Raw genomic sequence first — 20,668 nt, 5'->3', positions numbered from 1 at the left:
AAAGTTATATCAACAAAATCAAACCAAACCTTGAGTCAATTTCATTACAGCCGGAGTACGGGAACAAGACAGAAGCTGTTATATCACGTCACCGTCTCCCTTCATTACAACAATGTAGGGTGACAATCAATCAATTGCCAACCCTCGCAAAGGTCAAGCGATTTTGAATTAATTAATGCGGGGTTAATGAGTAATTAGAATAATTTATGCAATTTTCAAGAAACCTAGTGACCGCCACATCAGTGGAGGCGTAATTGTCAACCGCCATGGAAAGCTACAAGGTAGATTTTCTGCACCTTTCCCTTAAAACCTGCTCATTCTGTGAATTTGTGTTGAAAGTACAATCCTTTACTGTTTAGCTCCATCAACGGCTTGGCAAGGGAGCACAGGGTTCTGTGTTTCTCGCGGAAAACAAACAGGACAAGATTTGCTACGTGCTGAAGAAGGTAAGCCTTAGCCTTATAAAAGCTCCAACCAGAGAATAGGAGGTAATTGCCAGTTAATGGCCTACAAAAGATTACGGTTGTTCATCGTGGTGTAGAACAGTCCTTATGAAGAGACGAGACCAGATGATTGCCCTGTAATTGTTACTTGACTCTGATCACTTGTAATGCAGATCAACTGATCGTGGGACAACCATCCTACTGAATTATTATTGTGCAATTGCCAGCTGTTGGTGGATATTCCGGTAGGGTGTAAGAAAACACAAACCTCTGTTTGAAAGAATACTTCAACACCACGCAGTTGCCGTTCGTATCTAGTTCCACTGAACTTGCACCGACAATGTGCACAGTGATTGGTATCTCTGCCATTTTCCAAAATGTCAAGAACATTCCACGGTAGTCTGTTTCGCTATCTTCTATTTATTTTCGTAGCAACCATTCCCATTACACTCTGGCTATCAATGTTTCTCGTAATTTTCAATTCATTTTGGCATAATTAACCTGCAATTTGTAAGCTCCCAAGCAAAAAATTTTAGAGAATTGTGCAAACAAAGTTTTCGTGATGTGTGGACCGATGGAGCATGATGTTAAAACAATGGGTAAATAAAACAGACAACAAAGCTTAACTTGTTAAAAACGTGAAATAAATTCCTTGCAGCTTAGCCTTTATGATAAGAAATAGTTCCTTACACTTTTAAAAGTGGTTTGAAGTCGGATTCTAAACGATTACAAGCTCAGCCTACAGAGAAATGTACCCTTATGAATGATTCTGTATTGAGAGAAGGAAAATAATATTATTAACACAGGTCTGCAGTGCAAATGGCTAACAAGGAATTTGCAATTAACGTATTTTTGTTAAGCATTGCATTGAGCAACATTCTCAGCTCACATTTAGCATTGTGAGGTACTGCCCCATATTTGAACCAGTTCTTGTACCCTTGAGAAAGTATTTAAAAGATCCCAGAGAATCCTTATAAAGATAAATCTTCTTGGTCATCTTTTGTAAAACTGTGTCCTTAGAGGTCTTCAAGGATCTTGCACATAATGTTGAGATTCCTGTAAGAATTGGCAAAGAATATATTTTACAGTGACCCTGCAGATGCTCTATAATTCTGATAGCACTCACCCCTTCCCATAAAAAAAATAATAAAATAAGTCCTCTGGAAAATATTGAAATCCCATGTGGTGACTGATACTACTGCATTGTGCTGGAATATAAAATATTAGTTTGAAATTGAGAAATGGGTTCTGCAGCCCTGTGTTATAGCCAGTGAGCAGGTTTTGAGTCCAATAACTACATGTAAGCATTCATTTTATGCCTGATAGTTCAAATATTTGAGATGTTCTGTTATTATTTTCTAGGTTGAATGTAATGATGAAGGAGAGGCAAATAAAGCATTCAAGGAGGTGAGGTTATTATGCACACAACCTGGCAGTAGGAGATGACCTAGAATGGTTAACCTGTTGGGGCACTGGATTGAGCAGTCTGGGTTCAAACCCTGGCCGGACATTGTGTTGTGTTCTTAGGTCACAGTGCCTCTCTCCACCGGGGTGTATAAATGGTTCATGTTGGGGTGTATCAATCCCTGTAATAGGCATGCATCCCACCCAAGGGAGAGTAGAACTATCTCTAGTCACCTCGTGTCATGGAAACCAAGAGGAGCTCCAGTGGTATGAACCACTTGACCTGACACAAACTAAATTTTACCTTAAACAACTTGAAAACCATGTACATTGTACCTTCACTTTGGGTTTAAGAATTGGTCCCTTTTAGGGCATTCAGCCTCAAAAAGGTCCACAGCGAGAGCATTCACAGTACCTTTTAGGCTATTGAGCTGAAAAAAGTCTGTGTCAATGAATGTGATGATTTAAGAATTGGTACCTCTTAAGAGTGATGAAAATTTCAAGCAGCTGCAATGCCCAGAAAGGGCATTGCAGGGTTCTTTCTAGGGGTTCTTTTGAAAATTTCTGGCGACCACCCCCATTTTTTTTTGTATGGGAGACCCCCCTCCCCAGTATAAACATAACTGATAGTCAATTAAGATGATCGCACCCAAAATTTTCCCACATACAGATTTTTTTAAAACTTGTTGTGAATTAATAAGTCAACCAAACGCATTTGTTACTTTAGTGAAAACAGCTATTGATGATAAACTTTCATGTACTTGACTAAATCAGATGGTTGTGTGTGTTTGTACTTTTCTATAGGCTGTGGCATTACAAGAACTCCAGCATCCGCATAAACATCCATATATATGTGGATATAAAGAGTTTTTTGTCACATGGGATAAAGAGGTGAGTTAAATCATAAGAAATAAAATGTGAGCAAATTAACATTATAGAAAAAGTTACAATAGGTTGCCATTTGATATTCAGTAGACCTGTTTCAAATAATAGGAAGGGTTGCTTTTCATCTTTCAGGAATCTGCTATGTTTGTATGCATTGTGATGGATTACTACAAGTTAGGTGAGTCACAAGAATAACCATTTACTAAAGTTAATTTATTTTAGACTTACATTTTTCATATACTGGAAGTAACAGTTACAAGTGAATAAATTCAGTAACTGTTGAACCTCCAGCAATGGCCACTTTTTTGTCATGGCAGATGTTCTATAATTAACACTGAGTTATTTTCATCTCTCTAAAATGGCCACCTCGCCATGACAGCAACGGCCACTAAAGTACATCCCAACTGTTAGTTAAAAATAACCTCTCAATTATGGCCATGTAATCAATGACAGACAAAAACCCATTTTTTACTGTAAAAGGTCTTGAAACTTGATCTGTACAGCATGTCATTGATCTCTGTTTTGGTTTGTTTTCTGTTTTATTGTTTTATCAATTTGATATAATTTGATTGTGTTTTGTATTTATAAGCTACAATGAGCATTTTGTTTTAAAAAAGAAAGATCACACCCCTGAAAAAAGCTGGTTTCATATTACACCCCTACCTCCCACTGTGGAGGAGCGGTGGCCTCATGGTGAGTGTGCTGGACTCGTAAACGAGCAGAACAGGTTCGAGCCCTGGCCAGGAGCATTGGGTTGTGTTTCTTGGGCAAGACACTTTACTCTCACAGTGCCTCTCTCCACCCAGGTGTATAAATGGGTACCAGCAAGGGGTCACCCTGTGATGGACTAGCATCTCATCCAGGAGGGAGTAGAAATACTCCTATTCACTTTGTGCTACAGATACTGGGATAAGCTCCATCCTTAATGGCTGCTTGGCTCATATGTAGACTGTACCTACCTCCCATGACAGCCACCTCTCTAATGTGGCCACTTTCCTCTGTCCCCAAAGGGGTCATTGGGGGAGGTTCAAGTGTAGTTTACATCCAGATACATGTACTAATACCACACCCATCCATTTGAACATGTGAAGGTGACTTGGATAAGGCTCTAAAGCAGAAACGAGCCAAAGGAGAATCTATACCTGAAATGGTGAGTATGAACCAAAATTATACATAATTATAATTATATTATATTATTGTTATTAATACCTGTTGCCTGTTTTTAGAGTATTTGTTTTGTGATGACAAGTCTTTTGCTTAATGTTATGATTCTCAACTCATTTGAAACCAGTGAAACACAATTCCTGGAGTGGCACATTTTATCTTTTGATTGAAGAACCTACATCAACTTATTTTGTTCACTTGACAGGTGTTAAAAAAGTGGTTTGGTCAGATGGTGAATGCACTAGCATTTGTTCACAGCAAGAGTATGATACATAGGTGAGCAAGCAGAGAGTATTTTTTAGCCAGAACACATAAAGCTATATAAATAATGCCATTATTTACTGAACTGATCAACATACAAAACAATATCATCAATAACTCTTAGATATTGTTTTGGTTGGTATTGAATTAGTTCTGAAAGGCAAATGAAATTTGTTTAGTAAGGCACATATCTTGTATTCCTACATGTATTTTGGTATGAACTTAATTTAGCGTGCTCTGCATACTTTAGATCTTCACGTATGAACTTAAGTCACAGCTATACTTTTTGCTTTATATTGTTGATAGAGACCTTAAACCAAGTAACATTTTTCTTGCTGAAGATGGAAGTATTTCAGTTGGTAAGTAACTGATCAGAAGTACAGATATTTACTGGACAATCTTTTCTGAAGATTTTCTCCTCCACAGTGTGCAAAGAAAACCAGTTTTTTAGTTTGACCTTTGGGCAAGCTGTAAGTATGACTTACTAATGCAAAAGTCATTCCCACTAGCCCCCTTAACATTTCTTTCTAGCATGGTCAATTAATTGGAAATTAAAACCACATTTAATCCAGTCAATAATTTCACCTTTCACAGTACATCTGTGTAAACAACACAACAACATTCTAGTGGTACTCTCAGTTGCATTTTAAGTTACTTGTAAGCGATTATTAAATTATAGTGCTAGCTGCCTGGAATAACCATGCATAGTGGAGGCAGGCAGATTTATAAACTGAAATTTGAATTTGGTTTGAATTTCCTTAAACATGTCCTCAGCAAAGGACAGAATCCATTCATTCCTACAAAATTCTTTAGCCCTGGGCTGTATGCTCCTGACCAGACAATGTGCTGTATGACTAATGGCTGACTACCTCATGTGAGTTGTAAAGAAATGCTGACCAGTTTGGTAGCCATTTTTCAAAATAGTATTTCCTATCAGTATTGGTGTATACATGTAAATTCTGAGACCTCTTGTGATTAATACAACTGTATTAAATATAAGTTACACCTGGAAAGTCATTAATAAAACTGTTTTTTTTTTAACACCTAAGGCATGGGCATATAAACTAACCTTAGCCAATAGGTCTGGTAAATTGAAAAGTAAATGCCTGCTTCGTTCTTTTGAACATATGCTCGTAAATTAAGAGAAAATGAGACAGGGAATCAGAAAATATCATTGTGTACATCGTTATTTCGTTATTAGTATAGGTGATTGTATGAATGTGATTGCAATTAACGATATACACCATGAGTGATGTTTGAAAATTCACTCAAAATTGCACAAGCCTTTAGGCGAGTGCAATTTGAAAGAATTTTTAAATATCATGAGTAGTGTAAATCCTTATTTGCTCGAGCTTTCATACGATTACTCATATGTTATGACTGAAAAAATCACAAAATCACACACATTAATTCGCGCTTGAGTGCAAATTAAAAATTATCGATATTAAATAGGCCTGCTCTCAGTCAATCACAATGAAGTAATTTTCTCAGTTATATAATAAAGGAATTTACTTTCTACATTCCACGTTAATTTACTCTCTACATTCCGTATTGTAGAGTTTTAATCGCATGTATGAGACTTTCACACGCATTCTTAGTATATACCGTAAAGAATTCACAGGAATTTGACTTTTAGAATTTGAAAATGATGACTGAGTCATCGAAACATCATCCGAAATTATTATCGCTGGTTTTTATTCCTAATTGTTTGATGTTATTTTTTATAATGGTTTTTGTTTCAAAACAAAAAAAATAATTAACTCTTACTAAATTGATTGAATACATGTTAATGTAACAGGTGACTTTGGTGTTTCAACCATCATGGATGATGCACGGACTCGCACAAGAACCACAGTAGGTGTGTTATTTTCAATAATTTATCTAAACTTCACACTCTTTGTGCATGATGAAAATTATAATAATTGTTTTGGTAATGTAAATTATCAAATTGAATATGTTATTAAGTTGCACTTTTCAGACATTGTTGTAGCAACTGCTTAAAGTGTATATGACATGACAAATAATTTCTGCTTACTAGAAAGGCCTTTCAAGATACAGAAGACTGGCGTTTTTCTTTTTGAACTGTCTTTTTTTCATTTTAGACATACTGATGTTTTTCTATTATGCAAATTAGAGCAGTGATGATCATATTCTTTGCAACTAAAAAATGGTAACATACTGAACAAACAATATCTCTGGAAATATTGCATTGGTGTTCTTGAAACTTGGTACCAGAAATCTGCGTCACAAAAGAAAGAGAGATGTTTGCTAGAGAGATGTCATGATGGTTAAAAAAGTGACTTATTTCGGGGAACTTGGCTATCTGAACAGTTCATGTCTTAGAAAAAGTATTATTTTAATATTTTAGAGTTCCTCGAGGGATAAATTCACGCTTTTGTAGCAAAACTCAGTGACAGATGTTTCTGTTGGTTTCCGGCCGCCATGTTGGTGCCCATACCAATGGGCACCAGCATGGCGTCTCTGTACAAATCTCTATAAAATTGTGTAAAAAATTTCTCCGCATATCTCGCATAAGAAAAATTGCTGTGACCAGAATTTTGGTGAGAGTCTTTGCATATTTACCTTCTTTCATTTCCCAGATTCTGGACTTTATCTATTGACCGGTTTTGATTTTGATTTTGATCTATTTTGAATTGCGTGACACTGAAAACCAGCAATAATTAATTATTGTAATTGTTAGGTACAATGAACTGGATGGCACCAGAAGTGCTAGAGAGACCGTATCCTTTTTTGGTATAAAAAGTAGAAGAAATATTAAATTAATAATAATGATGATAATTGTAATTATTTTTAAGGAGGGAACCATACTAATCAAAGAAATTTTTCAGCAATGTCCTCAAAATAAAAATTGAAATTGGAAACTCTAAAGCTCTAGATACATGTATATGAAAGCAAAATACAAGCACCTTTATTACTTATTTTTATTGGTGCTATTCACTTTGTCATGCATATCACCCAGGTGATTTTTCTTCCATTAAAACTAAGTTAATGTAGAACTTTTTTTGTGGCGTTAAACACTATAAATGTTTCACTTGTTATTATATGCCTCGTACTTGTGAGAGTTTCCGCACTGCTAGTTCAGGAGTACAAAGGGGAGGGGGTGGGGGAGGAGGAAGAGAATTCGGGGGGAAAAAAATGGAGGAGTGGGGGGGAAGGGGAAAAAGGAACCCTGAATTCTCTTCGTCCTCCTCCACCCCCTCCCCTTTATACGCCTGCTATGCAGGCTAAGTTCTGCAATATGTACTGATTTTGTGATATATTTGGTCATTTTGTGTGGTATCAAATGATGTTATTTGCTGTCTGTTTCTAAATTCTACTTTATTGTCTTTTTGCTGTATTTCCTCTGGAGGGCAGATATTTGAGGATTAAGTTTTATAATTAACCAGCTACCTGGCTTAAACTGCCCCTATGATCAAATTCTCAATATCCATTTTTTTACATTTTCATAAACAATAGGACTTTGCTAAATATCTTGTCAAATTTCAATCTATATTAATTACGAACATTAGAACTAGCGTTTTTTGGACCTTTATTCCCGAGAATATACGGCCACCAATAATTTTCCTTGTCTCGAGTCTTGCTTGAGAATTGGATAAAATTACGTCATTTTCTCAAAAATACAACATGGATTGAAATTATAATAACAATTAGTACAGCAATTCGCACAAAGAATAACAAAAACTTTGACTCTATATTTGTGCTTGTGCAATTTTCTACTCTAAAATTAGTCAGGCAAACCGACTATAGGTTTACCCTCGTATTTCCTGTCAAAGCTCAGTCACATGCAATGGGCAATACCGCAGACACGTAATAGAGGCTCAACCTTCTTTTCACGATGTCGAAGTCGATGCAGAAAAGAAAAGAGATATCGAATACATTAACAAATGGCGCCTTCTTTTCTATGTTCAAACAGTATAGAGACCCACACACTGTTCGCAGTAGATCCACTCTAAAAGATGTCGTATTTCAATGAGTGTATATTTCAAAACGGGTAGTTCTGTGACCTCCGCGAACTCATAATAGTAAAAGAATCAAATGATTAGGGAAGATCTTACTAGAACCAAACCAGAAATCAAATGAGTTATCAATGAGCAGAAAATGTGAACAGAGTGTTACTACAGATGACAGAAGAACATTTACGAAAGTTTTAGGTGCTGATAAAAACAAGGTGCATCATGATTAAGCTCTAGGAAACAACAACAAAGATGCCAATAATGTTTGACTGCAGAAGTGGCTTCCATCAGAGTGAAGAAAAACGTATTTGTCATATTAATTTATGTGACCTCTGTCATGATTATTACGTTTATTATGTTTTTGCTCAAACTGAGTACATTATCAGCTGTGCCATTAGTTTTGTTGCTTTTGTGTGTGTATCATATTCGCATGTTGTGCAGGAGTGTTTGTGTGGTATCAAATAACATGTGACAGATGAATGTGATGTAGTCTTGGTTCATGTGACGCAGTCATATGTTTAAAAAAATTATCTTTTCTCCAGAAGTTTTAGTTTAATCAGATATAAGACCTTTTAGGAACTTGACATTTTACAACGTTTTAGCTCGACAAAGTTCTTCGTTTTGTAATGGGGCATGTTTGAGTTTCCAAGCTTTTGCGTTGTGTGACATTAAATGGCAGCCTCGGAAGGCTGTCACGCTGGTCAAAAGATGAGTTGTTGCTTTAGTTTTTGCTAACTGAACAATTCATGCACCATATTCATCCTCTCAAAGTTTTTCAGAAACTATTAATAATAAAGAATTAAAGAAAAAAAGTTCTTTAGTATAAAAAAAATACCAAAACGTCATGATAAAAAACAATAACTAAAGTCAATCAAGGCTGTGAAATAAATTTCAGTTCAACTAAGCAATGATTTCATTATGAAATATATAGATATATAACAGTTCGATTACAGTTTCATGTTATGTCTTTGAAATATGCAGCTATTAGCATGGTACATATCACATATGCTATTTTTACAACTGCTGCGCACCACAAATGATCAACACTCATAGTAGCACGTCTAGCTCCAGCCTGACTTACGATCTTTGACCATCTTGTTGTCATTATATTTTCAACCTGTGCAGTATTTTTGAGAAAGTATGGCTGGCAAATCCCCGCAACCCAGCCATGAGCCCCCATTTCAGGTACCCATCAACTCTGATTAGATCATTGGAAGTAAAAAAGAGAGGGTTGGGTGGAATGGGGGAATACTTCAAATCAACTGCTAGAAAGCTGCTCAGGACTGCTTACAAACAACTGCTGCAAAAATGCTGGGGAACTCAAAGATTCAGCCTTAACATAGTTGGAACATTCCACATGAGCTTGTACTTGTGAGATTGACCACTGATGTTAAGAGCATGTTAAGCTTGTGGTGGAATAACTTTGTTAGGTTGTCATTTAACAAGTGAATAATGTTTAAAAAATATCATAGTGTGAAGAAAACCTAATTACAGGTGTAATTTCCTTTTTGATGTGCTGTACACTGCATCCTTAATGTTTCTAAGATATGATGAACGCAGTGATGTCTGGTCACTGGGATGTATAGTTCTTGAATTAGCCACCTGTGGCTTCCTGGATGTAAGTACTGTCCCATAAAATCCCAGAATGTATGCGGATGATACTCATTTGACCTTTGCCAGTAACGATGTTGCGCATCTAGAGGAAAATATGAACGATGATCTAACTAAAATTACTGAATGGTTAACAGCAAATAATGTCACTCTTAATAAGTCAAAGACTGAGTTTATGTTGATTGGTTCAAGGCAAAGGTTAAATACTTTTAATAGACTCCCATCTTTTACTATCAACAGTAATTCTATTAAACAAGTAGAATTTATGAAATCTCAAGTGGAGTATATATAGATGAAAACTTAACTTGGAATGTACATATCGAACATATTTCCAAAAAAATTGCCTCCTGCCTGGCATCTTGAAGAGAAGCAGGTCTTTTGTTCCTTTTGAAACGCTTCTGTGCAGTTATAATGCTTTAGTTCAACCTCATTTCGATTACTGTAGCGTTGTATGGGGTAATTGCAATAAATCTCTTTCCATTAAACTACAAAAATTACAGAATCACGCTGTGCATATTTTGACCTCTTCTTCATATGATGCTAATGCGGATGATCTCTTTGTTAGACTTGGCTGGCAAAAACTTAATCTTCAACGAGAATTAAAAACAGCCACTATGGTCTATAAATCTCTTAATGGTCTCACCCCTAATTATGTGAAATCAATGTTTACTGATCAGAGTGCAATATCTACCTATTCTGTTAGGGATTGTGAGGGCAAACTAGCTGTTCCACTCCCCCACACCAATTTTCTAAAAAACAGTTTCAGCTATAGTGGTGCGGTGCTGTGGAACAGCTTACCTACCAATCTGCAGCAAGCACGAACTCTTGCTAGTTTTAAATCTGGCTGCAGGGGTTTCCTTTTTCATAATAAATAAGTTAATTAATCACAAGGCATTCATGGAGAGCAGGCACTTCCTTATTGTTTTTATTTTTGTTGTTATTAGATTTAATTAGTAGTAGATTAGTATCTTAACAATGTAATTAATGCAATTTTAGTATTTACTTTAAGTCCTGATGTTTTACCCATGTATAAATAAATAAATAAATAAATAAATAAATAAATAATACCATGTAGCATCATTCCTGGGATTTGTAGAACTGTTTGACATCTGTTTGTCTAAAGGGCCTCTCAACTTTTTTGGAGTGTCCTTCTGAAATGAAACACATGTAGAATGGAAGAATGGCAAATGATTACTTTCAATTCAGGACTTAAAAGTGTCTTTTCTTTAAGCGAAAGACTTCATCATCCTTGCTAAAGAAGTCAAGACTCTGGGGTGTTGTGAAAAAATTTGAGAGAAGATGCTTGAAATTCGGCTCAAATTTTACAATACGCACAGTTTAGAAGGACCATTGGCCTCCCCTTCTACATAACATACACATGAAGAATTAAAATGACCTTAGTACATTATAACACTATTCCTAACCAAAGGTAATAGTACTCTACCAGGATGAGATTGAATCATAAGGCAGTTTATTTTGTTTTGTAAACTTTAGCACCCTGGTGCTAAAAATGAGTTTTCAATGATTTGTTTCATTGTGTATGTAAGGATTGATTTGATTGCTTTTGTTCACATTGTTCACATTTCACTGTTACTCTTTTTTTTTTTAACAGCAATCTCAAATATCATCAAAGCTCTTTCAAATCAAACACTCTCCTCAGGAGCTAGAAGAAGTGCTCCAACTTGTTGGAAAGGTGTGTACTACGTTCTTTGAAAATCACAAAATTATGAAATATGCTCTAGTCTGCTCTTGATATGCTCTGGTCTAGATCTTTGAATCTGCTTAACACAAAATAACTGCAAAACTCTCTTGTAATGTGACCCTTTTCAAAGCATGCCATATGTATAATGCATTTCATTGTTTGTAGTGTTACGTCCTTTGTTTTTCAGACATATGCAAAAGATCTTTGCCAAACTATTCGGATTATGCTCAGAAGAAACTTTCAGCAAAGACCAACCATGAAGTAAGTATTCAACTAGCAAACTAGCAAACTGCTATGCTATAGGGACACATAACACAATCAAGTAACATTGCAAACAAAATTGGACAAAAACTGGAAACTGAAAAAAAAAGAAAATTGCAAAAAAGAATTGAAAATTGGTCATTAGGACAGGGATCCACTTTTATAACTTTGTTAATACGGTGTAGGCCATTTCAAGATTGTGCTGGGATCTGGGGGGAGTTAAACTGACAGCACTACATACTGAAATCACTTTGTTTGCCCATTTTTAAGTGTATCACAGGAATCATAAGGAATTTTAAGACTTTACTGGTATATGGTTTGGGAGACATTTGTATGGATTTTGTGGCCCATCAGACTGGTGCTTATCTCTAGTTTCCATAGCATGAAGCAACTAGGAGTATTTCTACTCCTCCCTGGATGGAATGCTAGTCCATTGCAGGTTTCCCCAGCATTACCGGTAAGTTCGCCGGTACCCATTTATACACCTGGTTGTAGAGAGGCACTGTGAGAGTAAAGTGTCTTGCTCAAGAACACAACACTATGTCCCAACTCACTAACCATGAGGCCACCGTGCCTTTACAGAGGAGGAATAGAGGGTGCAGTTACTGCTATGAGCAGTTCGACCTCCTGTTAGGGGACACCTTTGTGACCAGAGAAAACATCAGGACAGGTGTCTTTATGAGAGCTAGGGTAATAATGGATGTAGCTGGGATCATGGTTTAGTCTCCACATAGGAGGCATGCCAGTAGTTCATATAATGCGATCGTTGTGTAAAGGTAGTCCTATAAAGTGTTACTGGGACTGACGTCTTGACAGCCTGGGTTAGAGGTCAAGTGAAATGTCTCTCAGTCGGTAGTTTTTATACTTAACTAAAACTGATTGGTTATACAGTTTTACGTCGATCCTATTAGCAGTTAGGAGATAAGTTTATTACTAACAGCTGAGCGGATTTACTTAAGGGAGTGTCTGTTATCAAGGCCTGACTGTAGTGATCATAACGCAGACTGTAACTTTTTTTACTGTCAGGGAACTAGCAGAACTGCCATATGTAAAGAGTTGTATTGCACTGAGTACTACTAAACAAGCTAAAGGAACAGTAGCTGCCAGCAAGGGAGCCAAGAAAGAACGTAAGTGCAATAAGAAAATAGACGGCATCTATGGATCAATCCACACGCTTGCTGTATCCTAAGTATGGTAGAAACATTTGTTCCCGTATGACTTTGATCTGGTGTCACAGTAATGTTAATATTGTTGTAATTTTGTTTCCAGCTGTGAAACCAGTGCCTAAAGACAAGGGTGTAGCTGGTGTTTTAGGTAAATAACTTATTATGACAACTACTGTTATAATAGTTATGTTTATATGGGCTTACAGACTCTATGACTGTTATCTTGTTCCAGAAACACTGGTTTTGTACTTGTATATGTAACTTGCACATGTGACTTACCAGTTAAGCTGGTCATTGTTGGTTTTGAATAGCACCACCATCTTGTAATTATCAGCAATATGATTAAATATGTATTGCTTCTGTGTTCTTTCGCTAATTTCGGGTCTTTCTCTGTATCTCTTGTGTAACTAACAGATTACATGAAGAAAAACAAAGATAGTTCAGCTTGTCAGGTAGTACATAGTATGACCTTGTGTTATATGAAACCTGGAAATTTGTTAAATAGAGAACCATAACAGCTAGCTAGTAAATCATTTTTGTGACGAACCTCCCAAGGACCCTCTCAAAAGATGAAACAATGAATCTGTAACACTTGTTGCTCCATGTATAATGTTGTACCATTACGTTGCCATTTTGTAACACATATTAATGTGAAAACAGCTGGCGTAGTGAATCATGAACTAGTCCTACAAGATAAACAAAACCTGAAAGGACAAAGAAAAGTTTTTATTTGTAATCTTTGTTTGTTTGATTAATTAGGTGCAAGCTCTCAAACACCTTGAACAAATCACAAGAAAACAAGGTAAAAGTTTTAAACGTTTTGCTTTTGAGACTTGCCAAGTTTTGGTTGAGTAACTGTAGAACACTTTGTAAGTTTAATGTAAGATTTAACAATTTAGTTTAACAACTAAGATCACAAATGATTAAATAAAGTCATTGAGTTACATATATCTGGCAGTGTAAGGACTCTGGACACTGGTTGCTCCCGAACTCCCTAGCTCCCCAGCTTGTATGGCAGCAACATGCACAAGACATACCCTGACAAGACGCAATGAATCAAATCAAACATGCTCTGAGTATGAGCAAAGGCTCATGCTCTGAGGGTGAGCCTGAGCAAAGGCAAAGCTGTGAGAGGTGAGGTTGGGAAGCCCAACAAAAATCATTTTTGTGCCAAGTCCTTTGCTTGTCTCTCATGGCAGCTTCGCCTTTCCTTGTGCCGCAGTACACAAGAGCCTGTTTGCTGGTTAAAGAACAAAGTGTTCATCAGATACACCCTGTGTAGGTGAATATTGATTAGGGGAGGGTAGGAAGGGAAACTGGCAACTCAGAGCGCCAGGTTGATAGGTTAGTGTGTCTAGCATGCTACACATGCAAAGGACTTCAAGGAGAAAGGACCTGCAAATGTGTATTGGCGATTTAAATAAAACCAACATTTCCAAAGTCCCATTCCATCAGGATAGAGGACCTGCATGAAAACCAGATAGGGCTGATACAACGTCCTCGCTAAATATGTTATTTAACATTATACATGTACAGTGGAATCCCGATTTTTCGAACCTCCAAGGGAAACGAAAATTGGTTCGAAAAATCGGAGATTTCGGGAAATCGGACGTAAAATTACAGTGTACGACTGAGGAGGGGAAACGACTTTTGGTTCGAGTTATCGGGAGGTTCGAAAAACTGAGGGTTCGAGAAATCTGGATTCCACTGTATGAGCAAGTGTCTTCAATTGCACACCGATAACTGATAATGTAAATGAAAGTAAACAATTGTCCGAGTTCAAGATCAAGTTCCTAGAAATCCTTGCAATGCTCATCATGTCAGCTCGATAAAAGTTCCCACGACATGACTTAGTTCCAGTTGTTAACTATACTTAGCAAGTGAATTGGGTGCTATCTTTACTGCAGCATTGTCTGGGAACTACTTCTGTTACCATCACTTTTATAAAATAATTCAGTTGACTTAATCTGATGGTAATTTATCTGGACTCAGATGATCATGACTGTTTGCCATTTCAGATGTGTCTTTGAATAGAAAGGCGAAACAGCAAATCGCAGAGACGATGAATAATGAAAACAAAAAACCGGATCCGTCTAAAGATGTCCACCTCCAGGCATTGAAGATATTTATTAATCTCTCTCCGAAAGGTATTCCTTGTAATGTAAACCACAAGCATTAGCATTGATTGTTTTTGTTCATAATAAGTATTTTTTTTATCATCTAAAATGTGATGTTATGGGTTATTAACCGGCTCTCAGAGTTATGCTGTTATTGTCTTATGAGGTTTTCACATGAAGTTTTCAGATATTAACTAGGACACCATATACTGATGACGTCATCATTGGAATTCTGCACGTGATATATTCAACTGTGAATAAGTGATTCATTTGAACATTTATTTTGCTTTTTTTCAGCTGATGATAATGATGTCATGTTTACAGAAGAAATAATTCGTCCTGTTCTTTCAGCTATGAAGGTTAAGTAGGGGGCCGCTGTAATTGGCTAAGCTGTAGCGGCTCCCCTGGCCATTTTGTTTTGTTTTGCTGTCTGTTTTTTTTTTTTTTTTTTGCTTCCTCTTCTTTTTCTTTTTCTTTATATGTAATAGAAGGCCGAAGCTTAATAAATAAATAAATACATTTGCTGTTAGTGACACAGTGCTCTCTTTCTCTCAATCACGCTGTGCGTATCACTAGTAGCATTGTAGTGGAAGCTGGCATTTGCAGTACAAACCAACAGTCCACATATTAACTGAAGATCTTTGTCAGATACGTCACTCATAATGTTCCCTCATATAAACTTCGTTTCATTCTTTGCAGTCCCATATCTCATCTTCAGAATTGCAGTCATGCGGCTGTCAGTTACTCATGGCTCTTTCAGCTGATGGTACGTCTCATTGCACCGTTCAAATGTCATTGTCTTTCATATGAAGTATTTAAATTTAAACTAAGCCTCGTTCAAATATTGAATGCCAACCTGATTTTTACTGTAAACTGTTTTCCGATTCTTTGATATCCAATAGACTGTTTTCGGTATATTAAAATTCAGCTTGGCAGTGAGGCTTAGAGGACACAAACGAACGAAATTGAATGACATGTTTATTCCTTTCTTTTGATTTTGTCTTCAAGGCCTCACTATCGAGCTGAATTTTATTATATCGAAAGTGATATAACGAAATTGAGTGTGATCTGTATATTTTTTATTTCTCTATTTAGAGGCAGCAGGTGAAATAATCGGCCGTTATGGAGGAGTCCAAGATTTGTTATCTGCCTTGAGAGCATTCCCTGACAATAAGGACATTGCATCTAACTGTTGTGGTGCTTTGTGGAGCCTGGCTGTTAGCGGTATTTTTCTTTCTTTATAAATAGGAAGGAGTGAAGTAATTTTTTAATTCAAAATATTTGTTGACTTAACGGTATTAATTTTTAATGTTCAGTTTGTATGAAGGTCATGGGATGCGTGCGTACTGCACTTTCACGTATTTGATGCTGTGCAATCTTCGTATGATCATTTAGTTGAAACAATGTTCAATACCAAATAGGAACGCGTAGAAGTCACTATGTAGCTTTGCGTTGTCTATAAATTTATTATTATTATTATTATTACTATTACTATTATTATTATTATTATTATTATTATTATTATTATTATGATTATCATTATAAATGTTAGAATTTGGTGAGGATTTGCTGGGTGCTTTGCTTAAAATGTCTAAGAAATGTTTCAAACTGTATAGCGCGCATTCAGACCCGTTGCACTGCTCGTTGGAGTCTTGGTTTGAGATATTCGTATTACATTTGTTGTCATGGTATGTAAAAACTCCTTGTAAAAACTCCTTGCAAAAGCATTGCCAGGTATACGGACTGAATATTATCAAGCCGCTGTCTTGGAAATTGTGGCGACCTGTCAGAGGCACCCAACGGATCGTTTCGGTAAATTATCTGTTCTGAAGGCCTTTAATCCCCTCTTATTTTCTTAAGAGAATTGTCACCTCGAACTATCGTGATATCAGAAATTTAATGTCTGTTGTTTTCGGATTGTTAAAACTGTCGTTTTGGGTACCGAAAAAAGGTCAGCTATCATTTTCGGAAAGGCGATAAGACCTGAGGTTTTCGGGAAATGGACAAAAAGCCCTAATAAAATCGAGAATACTCAAGTTCCCCTAGAATAACCGAACAGGTAAAATGTTTTTAGCGCAACCTAAAATTAACCTACGGGGCTTTAAAAGTACTCCAGATAGTCTAAAACATTTTTTAAAATCATTCGAGAGAAAACGGTCATTGGGTGCTCCTGACCTGTGGTTTTATTTCAGTGGCCACATCTCAGGCAGGGTACAAAACGTCTGGCAGAAGTAGCATGAGTAGATTTGCCCTCGTTTGTCATAGTATTCAGTCACTGATGGTGATCATGGAATTGTGTGTTGTGGACTTTGTAGAAGCCAACTGTAAGATCGTGTCAGAGGAACGTGGTCTTGAAGACATCTGCCTTGCTATGGGGAGACACAACACAGATGTTGAACTGGTGGAGGCGGCATGTTCTGCCCTGTGGTCACTCTCTATGGAAGGTAATCTCCGAAGTCGCTCCGCACCTGTGTGCTTGTTTACTTCGAATAATACTGATTCCTGGTTTATTCTAAAGAGACAGTCCATTGCAATTGATGGATTTTTTTTTATTTGTAGAGGAGAATCTTGAATTGATGGAAGACCTTAATGTCATTGACTTGATCGTGGATGCCATCAAAATGCACAAAAAGGTTTGTTGATGCTTGAAGTCTGATTCTGTGAAAACATTTTACGATAAATAGTTGTTGTTAAAATATCGCTCAGCTGTAATGTCAGAGGGGATTATTTCCTCATTTAGGACTCATGCAATTGGCTGTTTTGTTGTTACAGGAAGCTAAAGTCATAAAGAACGCTTGCATGGCACTAGCAAGTATCGTCGAGGCCCGAGGTGTGTTGATGACAGCAAACTGTCCGATGAGGTCTAATTTATATATGACACGTTTTGGAGGTCTGCAAGAGTCTGCATGTAACAACTGGACTGATTTCTTTTCAGAGGTGTGTGCATACCAGCTGCTGAAGGAGGAAGGAATAGAGAACATTATTTCTGCTTACAAGTAAGCGAGAACCATTAAGATTTCCTTGTCTTACTGCGTTGTATTTGATAGGCCGTTATGTACAGATACTACGATTATCAGTTGAGTAAGGCGGGACTAAAGTTTGGTCACCAAGTTTTAACGTAAAAATCGTGTTGTTGTCAAGAGCAACTGGCTTTGTATCCATTGACAACTTGTCGGCCTTTAACGTCATTGGCAGCAAAGCGCGCGAAATATTAGGCGACGCGACAGGCGACCAGCGGCTGTTGATATTGTTACCAACGGAAACGAGGTAAGTTGCCCGTGACAACACTATAATTTCAAGGCCAAAACTTCGTAACCAAACTTCCCTCGTGCCTTACTCAACTGATCATTGTAGTACTTCAGCTATGAACAGTAATGGAACATTTTCATAGGCAGAACCAAATTAGATATTAACTTGACAGTGCTACAGTCTTGCTGCATTCCACTTACTGATAACTAACACAAGTTTGTTTTGTTGTTTGTCTAGTAACATGAAAACCAATGACGAAGTAGTAGAGAACATTTGCGTCCTTTTTTCTGAGTTGGTTGAGTATGGTAAGTTTACATGTGTGTACTTAGGGTTAGGGTTAGGTTGAGTGAGAATATTGTCGCAGTTTTACCTTCTAACAATGTGAATTAATTTGGTCATTTTATTAGAGGACATCAGAGAGGAAATGAAACTGAACGCTAATATCACAAAAGTACTTTCCGAGGCCAAGTCAAATTTCTCAGATGATGAACACGAGGTATAACTGGCATTTGTTTTATTGATCACGTTTTGTGCAATTTACACTAATTTTGCCTTCACTACACAAACTCACTCACTCCAAGGTTATGAGACATGGGCGCGTTGGTAGCGAGGCCCAAAATATGTTTAAATTGACACAATGAGGTTACAACAAAGTGGATAAAAGATACATCAAATAACATCCTACATGCGCCAAAGCCGGGCACGATCACAAATTACATAATTCATTCTGTTGAAGATTGTGACTTGCTCATGTTTACTTTCTTTAGTGCGATGTGACTGTAATATCTAGCCTAACAAGGATTGATAATCGTTAATTGTCGTTAAACGAACGTGACCGCGACGCTGTTGTGTTGTGTTACTCTACAGGATCTTCTCATGGCAGCAGCAGGCGCCTTAGCCATGTTGGGAGGCGGTCAGCGGGATGGACGAAGGAACAGCTCTGCACGGTCTAGACCCAGAAGTGCGGCTAGGAAATGAAACAATGACTAATACTTCAATGAAATTAGCTTTAGATGAGAACTGTAAGAATCAGTCTCCTAAGAAAGCAGACACCTTGTCGGATCAAGGCTTGTCCTGGAACACAACTGCACTGGTCTTCAGTTTCTCATAAGGAACCCCTCTTCGCGGTCTTTCGTTGTAGTTTTGATGTCGCATATGATTCGTTCCCTAGGCTTAGTAATAGACTAACATTATTATATAATGATTATCATATTAATTGGCATAATTATTATAGCGAGTGTATGTATATACTTCTAGCATTTGCAGTTTGTATCAGTGTCGCTTGGTGAATGCTTCATTGTCAGCGTAAGATTAAGGTGTAAGTAATTCAAGGAGACCAATCATCAAGGGATTGTAATTATTCTGGCTTTTTTATTTGTATTTTATCGCATTAGCAAAGCGGGTGATTTTGAGTTACCAACAGGTCAAGACTTTGTACAGGTAGTATAACACAATACGTTTTTGAAATAGTGCAGAGCCCACGCTCAACGAAGTCAGTGTCAGCTGTAGCCACACACAATACACTTCATATATAGCTATGTAAATTGTACTCATAAGTTCAAACGTACATTGGCGGGTCAGTTGTTAACTAGCAAACAATTTTGTACAACCTTTTGTTGTAGCGTAATTTTTGTATGGTAATTTGAAACGTTAATAAACAGAAATTCATTCTCAGGTCATGAGCATCTCTTGTAGTTCTTTTAAAGTCAAAGACAACTTTCTTTAGGTATCATTATACACTACAATACTTACTTAGCCTGTGTGCAAACGTCTCCATTGAGAACTCAATAAGGAAAACGACTCATCTTACATTCAGGCTACTCTTGGCTCAGCTCTCTTGCGGATTTTCAGTTAAAAATCTAAAGAAGGAGCCCAAATAAACTACAGTTGAACTTTTTTTATTACGGAGAGGCAGAGCCTAGTGTCTCCATTGTTGACACATGCATGGTGAAACTGTGTCATGTATCATGTGGTACCAAGTGAACTTACAATCCATCAAATATTTTCGCTCGCGTGCGATTTTCAAAACTGCCCGTGTTGGAAAAAAATTGAAGGATAATAAATATGATAGCCTCCATTAGAAGCGGAATTATACGCGGATATTTGTCCATGGACATAATCTGTGTCTCAAAGCTCTCAGTTTTCCTCGACCTACGCTCTCATAAAAATGTTCGCTTCTCGGAACAGATTATGTCCGCGGACAAATATCCAAGCAGAATGGAGGCTATTTTGTATTTATTAAAAAGTGGATCATTGAAACAATTTTTTGAATGGATATCTGTAACTGAGCACCATCACTATTCGAGCATTCACACGTGAATAGGCCATTTTACAGTTGTGCTTAGTTACCTGGCCTATGAATGCAACCGAGGCTGGAGGTGACCTTGCTTTGATACAGACCTCTCTGCTTTTCTCATGTAAATGCAAATTA

General features: G+C 37.1%; 1 protein-coding gene across 1 annotated transcript; it reads left to right on the top strand.

Moving 5' to 3' along the window:
- The first annotated feature begins 182 nt into the window (after nt 1-182).
- Nucleotides 183-19,916, top strand: LOC110067783 (serine/threonine kinase-like domain-containing protein STKLD1). The gene is made up of 28 exons (XM_089275647.1): nt 183-281; nt 360-446; nt 1,806-1,850; nt 2,652-2,738; nt 2,865-2,910; nt 3,824-3,882; nt 4,102-4,172; nt 4,464-4,516; nt 5,956-6,015; nt 6,859-6,898; nt 9,677-9,749; nt 11,355-11,435; nt 11,632-11,705; nt 12,732-12,832; nt 12,975-13,019; nt 13,286-13,323; nt 13,631-13,673; nt 14,890-15,018; nt 15,286-15,347; nt 15,688-15,754; nt 16,084-16,212; nt 17,304-17,432; nt 17,548-17,621; nt 17,761-17,818; nt 17,924-17,984; nt 18,475-18,542; nt 18,645-18,733; nt 19,105-19,916. Exons 1-28 carry the CDS (start codon nt 267-269, stop codon nt 19,213-19,215), a joined length of 1,995 nt encoding a protein of 664 aa, XP_089131773.1. The 5' UTR covers nt 183-266; the 3' UTR covers nt 19,216-19,916.
- Nucleotides 19,917-20,668: the final 752 nt, after the last annotated feature.

This window comes from Orbicella faveolata, unplaced genomic scaffold (genome assembly GCF_042242905.1).
Source record: "Orbicella faveolata isolate gen_17 unplaced genomic scaffold, um_ofav_v1 contig_37, whole genome shotgun sequence".
Lineage (NCBI taxonomy): Eukaryota > Metazoa > Cnidaria > Anthozoa > Scleractinia > Merulinidae > Orbicella > Orbicella faveolata.
The sequence above is the reverse complement of the archived record's forward strand: the minus strand, read 5'-3'. Positions and strand labels throughout refer to the sequence as shown.